The sequence below is a fragment of the Centruroides vittatus genome, unplaced genomic scaffold (genome assembly GCF_030686945.1).
Source record: "Centruroides vittatus isolate TY-2023 unplaced genomic scaffold, ASM3068694v2 contig_329, whole genome shotgun sequence".
NCBI lineage: Eukaryota > Metazoa > Arthropoda > Arachnida > Scorpiones > Buthidae > Centruroides > Centruroides vittatus.
The window spans coordinates 332761-348162 of NW_027122113.1; the positions used below are offsets into that span (position 1 = coordinate 332761).

Genomic DNA, 15402 nt, shown 5'->3' on the forward strand with positions numbered 1-15402 from the left:
ATGGGTCTTAAAATATTATTATTACAGTATATTTTTATAGTATATATATTCATTATGCACGCTTATGGTTTCCATAGGAGAAATGCCTTCGTATTAATAATAAAAGAAATAATAATTAAGTTTAAATAATGAAAACATTAAAAAGCTCAAAATATTATTATTAGATGCTATATTTAATTTTTTACTAATAAAGATATTTCGTAGAGATTATGCTATAGAGTTCGTCCGCCATTTTAAAAACATGGCGGCTGTTAATAAGTCACAATTATTGTATACAAAGTTTAAAGAATAGGAAGTTAAGTGAAAAATAAATCATATTAGAAAATATTTTTTTCTTTTATTAAAAAAAACATTTTTAAAATTATAAAATTTGCATGATGAGACATAATACAATATCGTATCGCGGTGAGGCGCTGTTCGAAACCAAATTATTCGTGAATATTTGTGTCAGAAATTATTTCTTGATAAAATTTAATATTTTAAAAAACAAACTTCGTATGTAAAAAAAAACTACAAAAAAATAGATATAAAAACGAATTTAAATAATACATGATTATTTTTAGTAAAATAATTATGAAAATTAAATCAATAAATATTTTCACGAAAATATTAAATAGATAATTATATGCATTTATCATATTTATTCGTTATGTTTAATAATTGAAACAAAAGGAAAATCAATAACACGGAAAATTTTAAATCATGAAAGATGTTCCTAACCCGCATTGCCATTGCCATCTGGTGACCGAATATTGAAGTATTTAATAGGAAAAAAATTGATTTTCTAATTTTTTAAAGTATAAATTATATTTAGTTATTTTAAAATTAAATTATAAGAATTAAAAGCGATAATTATAAATATGATAAAATGTATAAATATATATATGTGTGTGTGTGTGTGTGTTTTTTTTTTTAACCAGCAAAAAGAAACAAGTAAATGAGTAGAAATACAGTTACATCATATCAATTAAAATGAAAATTTTTTTATCTAACAACTATAAAGAATATAAAATAAAAATTTGTTTATTTTTTAAATTCCGTTTATAATTATAAAAAATAATAAATTATAAGCGGAATGCGATTGATATTAAAAATTATAAAATATCTGTTTTATTTTTAAAATATAATTTTATTTTAATTAAATAAATATAATAATTTTTACGTCAATTACGTCATAAATTGCTTTTAAAATATTATATTTAAGCTCAAAAATATATTTGGAAGTTATAGAAATTAAATGTGATTTTTTTCAGCCAGGTGGCGTAGAGTCACTTTGCATGGCGGCATGTGGCTGTCGTGGTTGTAATTGTGACCTGAAATACTAGAATATTTGAAGAAAAAATATAATAAAATATTATAAACTTATTAACAAATTTTTATTTAAAGGTAAGCTTACCAAAAGACTTATTAATATACTGAATATATTATAAAAATACCTTGTTTATAACTCGTGTCTTACAACATAAAGTATACACGACTCATAAATACAGATCAAATTAAATAGCTTATGTAAAATGTATTAACAATGTGAAAAAATAGATTGACCGTTAACATAACAGATAATTCAATATATAGTAATTATTCCACGTTCTTCAGTTTGATTTTATGTATACATATACATTTGAATTATAACAGCTGAAAAGCTTACTTTATTTAAGTCTCTCTCAAAATCCAAGATTCAAAAGTTGGCATAATTGTTTCTAACTGTACAAATGCACAAAGTGATCTTTGTCATAGTTTTCTGGGAGTTTTCATTTTAAATGCAACCATTGATTTGCACACTTTGTTATTGGAAAGTTAAAGATATAATTAAAGTACCTATCTGTTAAAGTCCTGCATGGTGAGCACATTGTGTGGCATGTCCTTCCCGACAGCCTGTATCCCACTGTGTGATAGATAAAATATGGTGCATTTCAGGGAATCAGAATTCACAGTTGTTTTAATTTTATCAAGATGAAAAATAAAAAAGAAACTTTTTTGAAATAGCAAAATACCATGCTATTTAATAATTAAAAGTTTACAAAATAATTTTTGTAAGTACAGTAGAATCTCATTTTAATGGATTGTGGAACTATGGACTTCTTGGAATAATGGACTTTTTTTTCCAGGTCCCATCACATCAATTTAATTTTACCTCCTTTTAATGGATCTGTAAGTCAGAATAATGGATTTTTTTCTAGCCCCCATCTTTTTAAACTTTGTGTTTTTTCAATGCTTAGTTATTGTTTGGGTATTTCTTGAAATTTGTGGAATTCAATGATGCACTTGTTACATCTGAGATATGTACAATTGAAGAATTGTACAGAGTGTCGGCAGCTGATACAATTGAGGAACCATCTAACGAACATTCTGACACTGGTCCTAAAAACTAAGTTACAAATGAAAATGGTAAAAATATTTTATATTAACATAACTTCTGATGAAAAAAGTTTTTCATATATATTTATTTTATTTTAAAAAAATTCTTTATACGCAAACTAGTATAATACAGTAAAACATTCTTTCATTGAAAATCTTTTCCTTTAACAATAGAGTTGTGCCTTTCAGGGGCGAAGTTTTGAATATAAATAAGGTGACTTCTGGTTTACATCGGAAGTTCATATACAGTTAATCAGGGCCTCCTGCCCCTAAGGTTTCCATATCTGGTCTTGACTTTCATTAACTTTGTTCTCAAGATTAAGGAAAGACAGATAGATGAATGACAGTGGGAATTTGTAAATCTACAATTTTTTTCAAATTGCTGCCCAATAAGTAATAGGATAAGATAGCCAATTTATATAATTAAAAATTGTAGATTGTTGGTTTGGAGGAAAGAGAAAAGCATTATTATTATATTGCTCTCTAATATTATAGCATTTGGGTTATTTTACTTTATGATTTTGTGTTTTATGTATTACAAACTTTTATTTTTCTTATTCAGGTGTTGATTCATAATATAAATGCAGAGATGTTAAGAATTCATCAGCAAGTAATTGGTCTCTTACAAACAAATTACTTCAATGCTTTTCATATTCAAACAAGAGTAAGTAATTATGTTTATTATTAAAAAATTAAATTAATAAGCAACTCTTAACATTGTATGCAAAAAAAAAAACAAACAAATCATGAAACTAAAATATCCAGCAGCAAAAATTATTTTAATAATTAAACTAATGTTTTAAATGACCTTAATTGGTCACTCAACAGGAGAACATAAAATTAAATATAAAATTTATTAAAAAATGGAACATTATTCTATTGGTTGGAGCCACATGTGTCATGGAGGAGATATGCAGTAAATATCTATGTAAAGTTGATGAATGTGTGGTGTCCATTAGTGTATTTAAAAAAAGAAAACACCAAACTGGAAAGATTTTCTGTCTTTATAATTGATGGCTGTTGCTCTTTTAGTTGCATTGTAAATCTCTAGTTTTCAAGATGTTTAATATGGGCCAACTCCCAAGAAGGCTATAAGATATGAGCTTCCTTAAGATTAACTTGAATGTCATTCTCTGCGGCAAAGGATGCTAGTGCAGTAGTTGGTAGATCCTTTTTAATAGAAGTCATGTCCCATATTATATTGAGCTACAGCCTAATATAATTCTACTGCTTTACTATCCAATATAATTACTACTACTACTATTAATTAAATGCTAAGTAATAGTAGTAGTAATATAGCCCAATATAATTTGGCTTTAATATATAACTACCAGGTTTGGATGTTTATGTTCAGTTTTTTAAAATGCTTAACTTGAAAACATTTCTACGTTAATGTGATTTACATGTATTAAAAAATATGATTTTTTCATTTCCTATAAATCATTAATATCAAAAATGAAACTATTTAAAATGTTTAATAATTAACATTTTAAAATTGTTATATTTATAATAATTGAAATATATTAAATGGATATATCACAGATTACCTGCAATCAAAATATTAATTATTTTATTGCTAGACAAGACAGTTCTATCAGCAGTTTTTCTCTTCTTCAGTTCTACAGGCATTCAGAAAGTAAAGATGTATCATGTCTCGCACATATTTACTTTCTGGATCCATATTGTAATTTAGCATTAAAGCAGATATAGTTGCCATCTGTTAATAATTAAAATATTGGGAAAATTATTTATTAATTGATTTAAAAATAAGCGTTTGAAAGCTTGCTTGATGTTGCTTTCTTGTCACAAATCTGATCCATTTTTGAATGGAATTGTCACTTGTGATGAGAAATGGATCTAATATGACAATCACAAACATTCATCACAGTGGTTGGACAAGGATGAATCACCAAAACACACTCCAAAGTGCAATATTCATCAAAAGAAGCTGATGGTGAGTGTTTGGTGGTCTAGCGTAGGTGTGATCCATTATGATTTCATGAAACCTGGCTCGTTGATCACAGTAGAAACATACTGCAACCAACTGGATGAAATGATGCAAAAATTTAAAGAAAAACAGTCTAGATTGGTCAACAGATTGACTCCTATCTTATTGCATCATAACGCTAGACCACACACTGCACAAATGACTGTGGCAAAACTACAGGAATTGGAGTTGGAACTTCTTCATCATCCTCCATACTCACTAGACCTAGCCCCCACTGACTACCACTTCTTCTGCAATTTGGACAACTTTTTAATAGGAAAACAATTTAATTCTGACAATGCTGTAAAACTGGCCTTCCGGGAATTTATTGACTCGTCTGCCAGGGTTTTATACCACTGGCCCGAACAACCTGCCGCTTAAATGGCGAAAGTGTATAGACAATATGGATGCATACTTTGATGAATAAAATAATTCCTTATATTTCTAAGTTATCAACCATCAACTAACTTTGCCTTTTTTTCTACAAATTTCATCCTTGATGACCTGATATATATTTGTAATGCATATCCATAAAAATGAATATACCTGTATTAAAATTTCTGATAATTTAATATAATTTTTATATTCATTTTATAAATTTACATTATAATTATGTTAAGTTATTTCATGTTTATATTTATTATTTTTTATTTGTTTATCCCTAGAATACAGTTATTTTGAAGAGAAAATTTCCAATGAGATTGTTAAAAATAGGAGGTCCACCCAAAACAGTAAAAGGTAGAGAACGTATTTATGAAGTGGTAGAAAGTACTAGTTGTGTAAAGAAACCAGATATGAAAGTAATTTTGACTACTTTTGTTGAAGGTAAAGTTATCTTTTTATTATACTGTAGACCTCCCTATAACACGGGTTCATATAATACAAATTTGTATAACACAGCGAAAAATTGCGATCGTGTTTGTATAACACACTAAAAGAGACTTGTATAACATGATAAAACGTCATCGCCGACTCGTGTCGTGACAGGATTGGCCGAATCTGGACCAATAGCAAACATTGCACAAACTGTTGAGTTTAAACGAGCAGTGGACCTACTAAAAACCATTTATTATTTAATGGCCATAAAACTTATATTTATATTAATGATGTCTCTAAAGTTCAGTGAATTTTTTGCAGAAAAATAACTTATCAGGAAACATGTGCTCACCGTTTGATGAGCCTCTCCACAACGAAAACAAGCTTAAGCAATGGCATCGTCAAATGGTGCACAGTCAGTAAGTAATCCTACAATTTTTTGTTTATAGCATAGCTTATATGGATTATTCTCAAAAAGTTATATCTGATTTGGAAATGTTGAGTCAAATTAGTCTAAAATCGATTAATTTTATGGAAGAAAACCTTTCAAACAGCTGTAGCCCCTAAACTGCACACATGCTGGGCCGGGATTGGCTCATGTATTTAAGTGACTCATACAACACGGATTCATATAACACAGAACATATCTACCGTCTTATAGGGGGTCTACTGTATTTCTGCTATTTTAAATTATAAGTCATATAAAATTTTAAATGTTGTTAGGTTATGGAAGTAGGGGAGACATCATTTCAGTACGACCATATATAGGCAGAATAAAGTTAATACTCCCAGGACTTGCTACATATGCATCTGAAGAAAACATTGCTATGTTTGAAGAGGAAAGAAAGGTAGTAACACTTATGGTTATTGCTGAAATTGCAAATAATTTTTACTCTTAAAATATTTTAGGCTATATATTAATTACATGGTGTTTTTAAATATACATTTTAATCTTAAAATATTTTGAATATAGCTACAGGAAATCCTTCTTAATTTGGACTCGGACAGTTCAAAATACCATTAGTTTGTAAAATGTACTATTTGTCCTGGCCAAGGATATAGAAGTTTATATGTTAAGGAATTTGGTTAGTTTGAAATTCAATGTGAAAATTCTTTCTGAACTGTGTTATGCACATATTAACTCATATATTTCAATTGAAATTCAAGTACCTCCATACTGAAAGAGAATAATAGACTATGAATAACTCTGATCTGATTAACATGGCTTTGCTTTTACAATATCATATGTTTGGGTGCCACCTACCCCTTTTCCTTTTATCTTAGCCCTCCTAGTGTCCACAGGGTGGAGAGAGTTAAAATATAATTTAAAAAAAAAATCTCATATTTGATTGAACTGAACAAATTATGTCGAATTTTTTGTTGTTTATAGAAATATTCTGGTGAACATTACAATTTTTAGGTGTTAGTATTCATTTCCTTTAAAAATTGTATACCTCAATTTGCCCCTTTTTTTCTGCCAAAAGTAACAAATCCTGGACAGAATTTATTACTTGTTAAAAGAGAGAGAATGATTTAAATATTACATTTTTTAACAACTTTTTTTAAACTTCAAGTTAATGTAAATTAATTTTTGGAAATATATTATAATATTGAGCGAGATCTATATTTAAAAACATTATAAACATAAATTCTATAAATTAACTCCTTACGGTAAAATGCTTTTTTTTATTTATAAATATTAACATAAAATTACAAGTCTCTGATAAAGTAAAGCAGTTTACTATAAGTAATTATGCTAATTTTATCAGTAGAGCCACAACTGTTTTAGTTGATGTCAGAAAGATTATTTCTAATTGTAAATATCTTAACTTGATTATTATTTTTTTAAATTTTAGCTATTTCTGTTTTTAGGCTGGTCTACTTCCTCCATCTATACCATGCTCACGCTACATGTCTGAGGTTTGTATTTTGCTTATTTTATTAACTGTTTAAAAATTTAGTCTGTATGTCAATAACTTTTTAGAAAATGAATTGTCTTAATTATTAAATTAATAATACTTAACAGATGAAACATGCAAAATCAAAATCATAAATGAAGTTTGAAGTTAGTTTTTCTAAATTACTAAGCATTTGGCTTTTAACATCATAATATACAAAAAAGAAAAACTTTTTAAAATATTTTTAGTGTAAGTCTTCAATGTTACATTTTTAAAACAAATTACAGTGATACCTTGGTTTTCGTCGATAATTCGCCCTAAAACAATCGATGAAATCCAAAATTGACGAAAACCAAGGCAATTATTTCCATATGAATCAATGTAAATCCAATTAATTCGTTCTAGACAGTCCAAAATACATACCAAAAATACATTTTATAGAGAATTAATATCGTGTTAAATACTAAAAGCAATAAGAAATTAATATAAAAAACTAATCTAAAGGAAAGCAATGGAATTGTTTAGCCTATATCACCCCGTGATAAAGTGTGACGTAATTGTCATGTAATAGTAGTATGCATTTATGATGGTTGCATTGCATACAACTACTACGTCAATAATGCCTTCCGGGAGGTCCATTTAAGGCTAACTGGCCCCTATTCAGGTGTTACAGATGTGGAGAAAACCGGAAAACTTCATGTGACCAGCCCGTCCTGGTGAAGCACGAACCCATGACCAAACTCCCAGTGTTTGGGGAACGGAAATGTTGGCCAGTGGTGGGTTGTCACAGGGTAATGCTCACAGAACCAGAAATAACACCACACTGAGCCAGAAAATGCGTGGATCACCCTTTGTTTTTGCAAAATTAACAGTGAGGTCACTTGGGCACGTTGATGAAAACTGAGACAAATTTTATGTGAAAAAAATCGACAAAAGCCAAAGCCGAAACCGACAATAACCGAAGTCAACGAAAACTGAGGTATTACTGTATAATACACTGATGAAGTTCTTAAAAAGTATTCCTGTGCTTACTCAAATTTATATACTTTTATAAAAATTAATACACTATATATAAAATTCTAACTTTATTAAAAGTTTTAAACTAATAATTAAATAGAAATTGTAACAACTGCAAATATTTGTTTGTTATAATTGTGTTTGATTTTTCATAAATTTGATATTTAATAGTCAAATCAAAAAGAATAATGAAAAAATACTATTTTACAGAATCAGAAGTATTTGTCTACACATATTTTTCCTGTGGAGATGAACATGGAAGAACCTTGGACCATTGAACCTTGGCATATAAAAATTGCTTTTCGAAAAATGGTAAGTTTAATGTTTAACAAATGCTAAATAACTAGCTTAACATAAAACAGAAAAAAAATTGTTTGTATGCATGTATACAGTCAAACCTGTTTTTATGCGGTGGATAGGGACCGCATAAAAAAATCGCACGAAACTTCACGAGTGGCTATAAAAAATAGTTTTCGCAACACAATTTAAAAAATATTTTTTTTATGCGGTCAATAGGGACTGCATAAAAAAAGTCTCACATAGAAAATAACTCAAAACCGTACGAAATAGAATTTATTGACAACAGATGTCAGCACTTGACTGCATCGTCTCGTCTATCGTCTGTTTTACATATTTTTGTCCAGGTGGTGTTTTGTTGACTTAAAAAATAAATTATTTCATTTTTTGCATATTCATGTAATAATATTACTATAATAAGTTCATTTATGCTATAATAAGTTTATTTAGCTATAATAAGTCAACGTGAGACATGACAAATCGCACAAGACTAGTCGCCAACTATACCGCACAAAAAAAGACCGCATAATAACAGGTTTGACTGTATATACTTTATTTGGAAAATAATGCACCATAGGTATACCTGACAAAGTAAGAATGCAGCCCAGCAAGCACAATATGCAGGGTTCTGTCAGTTTGTTATGTTATGCAAAAATAGGAATAGCAACCTTTGTACCACATATGTAAAATACTGACTGAGCAATTAACTACAAGGTTGTTTTAAATTAGAAATAAAATTACGTATTAATTTCATGTTACTTTGTTGAAATGAAGGAAAAAAGAAGTTCTCTTGCAAACTCCAAGAAAAATGAAAGTATTGACAAGGACGTTTTACTATTTCATGAGGTGTTCGAAATGGGCACCCTGCACTACCCGATAGTATGCAAGGCAAATCATAAAATCTTCCTCAACCCTTCTAAGCCAGTCAACCATTATCTGTGTAGAAGGGTCAGTTATGCATTGTCATAAATCTACAACACTTGCAACTGCTGTTCGATAAACACTGTCCTTTATGTAGCCCAATAAAAAAAATATAATGGCATCAAATCAAGAGTGGCAGGGCCTTGGATATGGACCTCTTCTACCAATCTATGTTCCTGGAAAAGTGGCATGTAACCATTTTCTAACTGGAAGACCCCAGTGGGTGGTTACTCCAAGATATTAGTAGAAAATTTTATCATCAAGAACAGATGTCTGTGAACAGTAGTCCAACTCTTCTACTAAGAGCTCCAAGTACTTTTGAGAATTAATGGTGTCATCAATAAAACAGCCTAAGAACTCATCAGTCAAGTAATCCAGCCCAAATGTTAACATTCTGCTGATGTTGAGTATACTTCATTTGCAAGTGATGTGGATTTTCCTGCATCCAGTGGTGCATGTTAGTGAAGTTTACCTCACCACAAACATAAAGGGACATTTCATCCATGAAACAAATTATCCTGAGAACAGTAGAGCCAGTGTTGACAAGATCCATAAATATTTCTTTGCAGTTTCTATGAGAGCAATAAAATTTTTTTTATCAACTTGTATGATTATTTCTGCAAAGTTTATCCTTGAACTGTAGACTTCAGGAAGAAGCTCTTAATGACATCGAGATTTATTCAGATGATAGCAGAAACTCTTGAGAACAGTATGCATAGATGTTGACCCAATTTATGACTCCACAGCCACAAGTCAAATGGAAGTAGTTGAGATTACTGTGAATGTGGCTATGATGTCCTTAGCTGTGTTGTCCATTGAGTTGTACAATGGACAACACAGCTAAGAACATCCTGGGGCATCCCAGATGGTAGTGCATCATCCAAGTCATTCATGTGTTGAAATTTAACTACCATTCTTAAGATTGTATTATGTTGGGGGTAGGACTGATTGGGATGTAATGCCTGGAATCACACATACAACTATACCTTCAGTGATGTTGCAATCTTGCTTCTCTGTTTTTGTATATCTTATTCTTTCATACACTGCTTGCACTCTGCTAAACAAACTTTAAATATCTGTGTGGTGTAACAGAATACTACCACCACAGACATAACAACTTGCGTAATTATCATAACAATGGATCTTTGCAAAGAATATCTTTTCTACTGATTATTGAAAACTGGCATCAGGAATTTACAGCAGTTTTTGAAAGCACTTTGTAAATGTACAATCTGCAAAACTTATCACAGACAGAAGATATGTATGATCATCCATCAGGTTAATGTTGTCAGGTACTGTTTACCACAGGAGCACCTGACCACATTAAGAATGCCATCCAATGACTGACTGTCAAATACTGGTGTCATCAATGCTTTACTGGATAGCATTCTTACTTCATCAGGTGTTCCCTATAGTGCATTATTTTCCAAACACCCAGTATATATACACATTCAGTGATCCTTCCATTTATGAAAATTTATATTAATGTGGTTGAAAAATTTTTTGATTAAAAAATTAATTTATAGAAATAAATGATGATTATATCAAAAAGGGTGTTGTTTTGTCACCAGTAACCTCTTGTATATTTAAAAAGACTAGTTAAAACTTTTCTCCCTCAGTAAGAGTAAAATATTGTATTTGAGAATATGGAACAGATTCCTATTTTAAATAATTCTCCATGCTCTATTTCCATTTACACAGTTTTCATTTATGTGCTATTTTCATGGAAGCAATTACTGTATACGCAAGTGTCATCTTTAAAATAAAAACTATTTTCTTATAAAAAAATTTAATATATATAAAATATTTTTATTTTTAATGGTAGAACATTGACAGAACATTGTTAGAATAGATATATTGATATAAAAAAAATAAATAGCATTTTTTAATTAATTATAAATAAGAATTTGCTTTAAAAAATTATTACTTTTGTTCGAAATTTATGCAGATTTTACTTATGCTTAATAATTTGACTGAGATAGTTAAGATGTCTGCCTATCTATCATTCTTGGAACTTCGGATAGAATCTGTATAGTCAAAAAATCCCAGAAATTTCTTGGGGAAGTTTTTCCTGGATATGTTGGGCCTTGTCAAAATCCATAATGGATATGATTAAAAAAGCCCTTTTAGTGCCCACAAGGTGGAAATAATCAAAAAATGAGAAAAAAAAATTACTATAACTTTCAATAATTTCCATTTTTTTGAATAATTTTATAAATATTATTTTCTTATAATTTTTAATAAAATTTTTATTTAGGGATTCGTTGTTCCCGAACATACGATCGAGATGCCAAAGACAGCCATTACAGGGCCTGATTCAGAAAAGGAAAATAAAGAATTTGCTGTATATGTCACGGTATATTTAGCTTTATTTCTTATTTGTATCCCCCTTTCTAACAAAACGTGTAGAAGTATGGCAGTTTCAAATTTAGGAAATATTTATAAACTGATATTTTAAAAGTTATAAAAAAAGACATTTTAATTTATATTTTGAATTTGATATCCACATTCACAATGATGTTAGTTGAAAATGCAGTTTTACTTATTTACATTCGTTTCATTTATCTAAATAGATGAGTAAAAAGTACAAAAATAATTACAGTAGAGAGTCGTTTATCCGAATCAATTGGGGACCGGGGTTGTTCGGATAACCGATTATGTACGAAAAAATATTTTAACCTATCCGATGTTGAAAATTTTCTCCGTTGCGTGTCGCTTCCTGTTGAATTTTCGTCGATTTTAAGCCTAACGAAAATTTTTATAATAATAAGCGAGGCTATTGTATTGTTAAAAATTACTTCTTTATTTTGTACAAACAAAATAAATATATTGAAAAATATAAAAACAAAAATTATACTTTAGAAGTAAGTATCAAAAAAGTTCAATTCAGCATGACACAGTCCGACTGGAAAGCGTTCGGATAAACAACTCTCTACTGTATAACTTTTTAGCATCAACATATTTTATACAAAGCACCAAACAAAATTATTTAATGAAAAATTTCTATATGCAAATAGGTCAACACTACCAATTGCAAAGTTGTAAACAATATCTAAATTTATTGCATTTCAAAAAAATGAAACTGAATCAAATCCTAAAACATAAAAATCTGATGATCACACATTTACTTTTGTATACTTAAAATGACTCCAAGCAGTGAATCAAATTCAAAGACATTAAGCATTTCCTGTTTCTTATTAATAGTCATGTTTTGAAAGTTCTAAAAGATATATTAAATTCTGAAATATCAAACAAAGCTAAAATTATTTTGTCATCCTTTACTAGTTTGAATTTGGCATTGTTATCCTATTTCCATTAGAGGTTGAAGTAGTTTCCATTTGTTTCAACATAGCAAAGAGAGCAAGATAATTACAATATTTATTACTGCAATAATCAACTGAGGAGAGATTTTTATTAAAACATTGAAGTTGATGCAGGCTCAAGGGGAGGACGATAAATATTTGAAAAAAGTTTGCTTGATTTTTATATTAAAACATGAAGCTTACTATTTTTCCTTTTATTTCAGAGTGTCAGTCTTTCATTTTGTATGATTAATTAATCATAATGAGCAATTATTTATTGTGACATTAAAAATTGCAGCCAAGCATTGTGACAATCATATTTTTTATTTAATTTAAATTATATGCTCACTACCTCAATTAGTAGTGTCTTGCCCCTGTACATCATACTTTTCCTGTTAGATGACTGGCATGACGCTGTTGCTATCTAACTCCTGTTGGGGGAAAAATTTGAATTGAAATAACATGACTTCCGATTTGCATTGGACATTACATACATACATATGTACTGTACTGTACATATGCATCATTACATACATATATAATTAATCAGGGCTTCCTGCCCCTAAGCTTTCCATATCTCATCTTGGTTTCAACTATTTAATTCCGTTCTCGAGATTACAGGACAGACGGACAACAGTGGCAATTTATAGCTATACAAATTGCATTCAAATTGTATGTATGTATGTATGTAATTTAGGCTATCTCAACTCGGTAACAATTGGTATAGAATTAAGAATTCTTATTTGGAATGTCTACAATGTTTTGTATTGTTGCCAAAAATGACTTCTAAAGAACAAAATTTAAGTATTGGATAAAATCTTGAATGAAATAAAATACACCATGTTCACATAAGAATTGGGACACACACAGGTTGATGACAAAAGTAGCTTTCAGCAATGTTTTTCAATATGATGTTGAGCCACTTTTGGCCCAAAATTCCAACAGATAAGGAATGGAGAACATCCCTTCACCTGAGGAGAGCTGCATATAGTGCTGTGGTGGACAATGAGCAATGTGACACTGTATGGATATGGTGTTACAATTCAATCCAGAGAGGATCAACAGGATTAAGACATGGATTTTGGGCTAGCCCATCAAGCTCAAGAAAGTTCTGCTCATGATTATATTGCAATACTGCACATTGTATGATGTGATGCTTGGTTATGCTAATAGAAGCATAGAACTGTGCCAAAATATCACCACTCAGCAAGTAATGCCCCTGTATCTACAGATCTGAAAGTGGACTTCACTGTAATCAAAGGCCCCAGTCTTTCCCTGCAGAAACACACCCACATCATAAGATTCTTATCCAAACTCCACTGTTGAGATGATAGTCATGTAGAAATCAGTCTCCAGATAACTGCCACACCCAAGCATGGCCATTCACCTGGAAGATGAAGTATTGTAATTCATCGATCCACAACACTTGCTTCCACTCATTAGCATTCCAAGAATGGCGATGATGTCCATTCACTGTTCTGACATTAGGCTTGTTTGCAGCTCACATGTAGTTTCCTGTGGTATGTTCCAGTTGCCTGTGAGACCACTTGAGCAACTGTTTTGGCAGATGATCATAATGCCAAGCATGGCCAATGATATTTGTGAATGGATCCATTTACAAATATCATTTTGCCCACAGCAACAGATTATAGTGTGTCCAATACTTTTATTGACAGTGTATTATTTGAATGAATAGGATAAATTTTAAGATATGAATCTCATTATAAATTGTAATGCCAAAAGAGTAACCACATCTTATTTTGCAAATAAGATATGACAACAGTTTGTTTAGCACACTTGAATCTAATCTCTACTAAAGTTAGAAAGTTGGATTTATCATCATCATTAATTTAATTTTAAAAAATATGATAAAAATTTATTTATCTTATTTAGTACTTGAAAAATATATATTAAGAATTTTAATTAGTTTTTATATGATTTAAAATTATTTAATTGCAGATTAATGGGATGAGAAGATTTCCAGTTCGGTGTCGCATCCGACACTGGAGTGCCAACCCAAAACTGATGACTGAAATTACACCCGAATGGTATACGGAACCTGGTATTCCGCTGCTGAAAGAACAAGAAGACCTTTTATCCAGTATGGGTCCTCCAGAACCCCACGAATTATAAATTAGGTTACATAGTAAAATTATTTGTATAAACTTTTATTAATAAAGAGTAAAAGAGAGAATGCCAGTGAAAAATTTGCAATATTCTTATATATGAAGTGATCAAAAAGTAACTTCACAAAGCCGAAACTACACTTTTATTGCAGAAATAAACCCTATGTTTTCATCTGCAAGTGATTGTGGTTTTGCCAAAAAATGGCAAATCTATTTTTGGCATTTTTCACATTAACAAGCTTTTAGTTTATCCTGGCCTCAAAATATTCCTCTCTCTGTTGCTACAGCCACCCAGCAATGAAGCTTTTACTTCATCAGTGTGAAATGGCAACTTTGTGTGTTCACTTTCTCTCACATTTGAAGGAAGCAGAAGCCATATCTGGGCTGTAAGGGAAGGATGAATCTCCCATTGAAATGTCAACAAAGTCATAATCTGATGTGCCATATCCTTGTTCTCTGATACCACACAATAGGGCATGATATTGTTTCCATATATCTCAATGCTAATGAATGAAACCTTCTTGAAGTGAACTATGAACTGCTCAAAACTTGACACACTTTCCTAACCTTATTCTCATTGGAAATACTATATTAGAACTGTCTTGCACTTGTGCATCATTCTAAGCAAAGAATGACTCAGATTGGCAACACTAATTACCTACACTGGAATCACACTCAAC

General features: G+C 30.2%; 1 protein-coding gene across 1 annotated transcript; it reads left to right on the top strand.

Annotated features, from left to right (window-relative positions):
* The first annotated feature begins 1278 nt into the window (after positions 1-1278).
* On the top strand, positions 1279-14790 carry mRpL9 (mitochondrial ribosomal protein L9). Its single transcript, XM_067268612.1, has 8 exons — positions 1279-1386; positions 2921-3022; positions 5011-5170; positions 5885-6009; positions 7034-7081; positions 8287-8388; positions 11552-11650; positions 14556-14790. Exons 2-8 carry the CDS (start codon positions 2948-2950, stop codon positions 14727-14729), a joined length of 783 nt encoding a protein of 260 aa, XP_067124713.1. The 5' UTR covers positions 1279-1386; positions 2921-2947; the 3' UTR covers positions 14730-14790.
* The last annotated feature ends 612 nt before the right edge of the window (positions 14791-15402 follow it).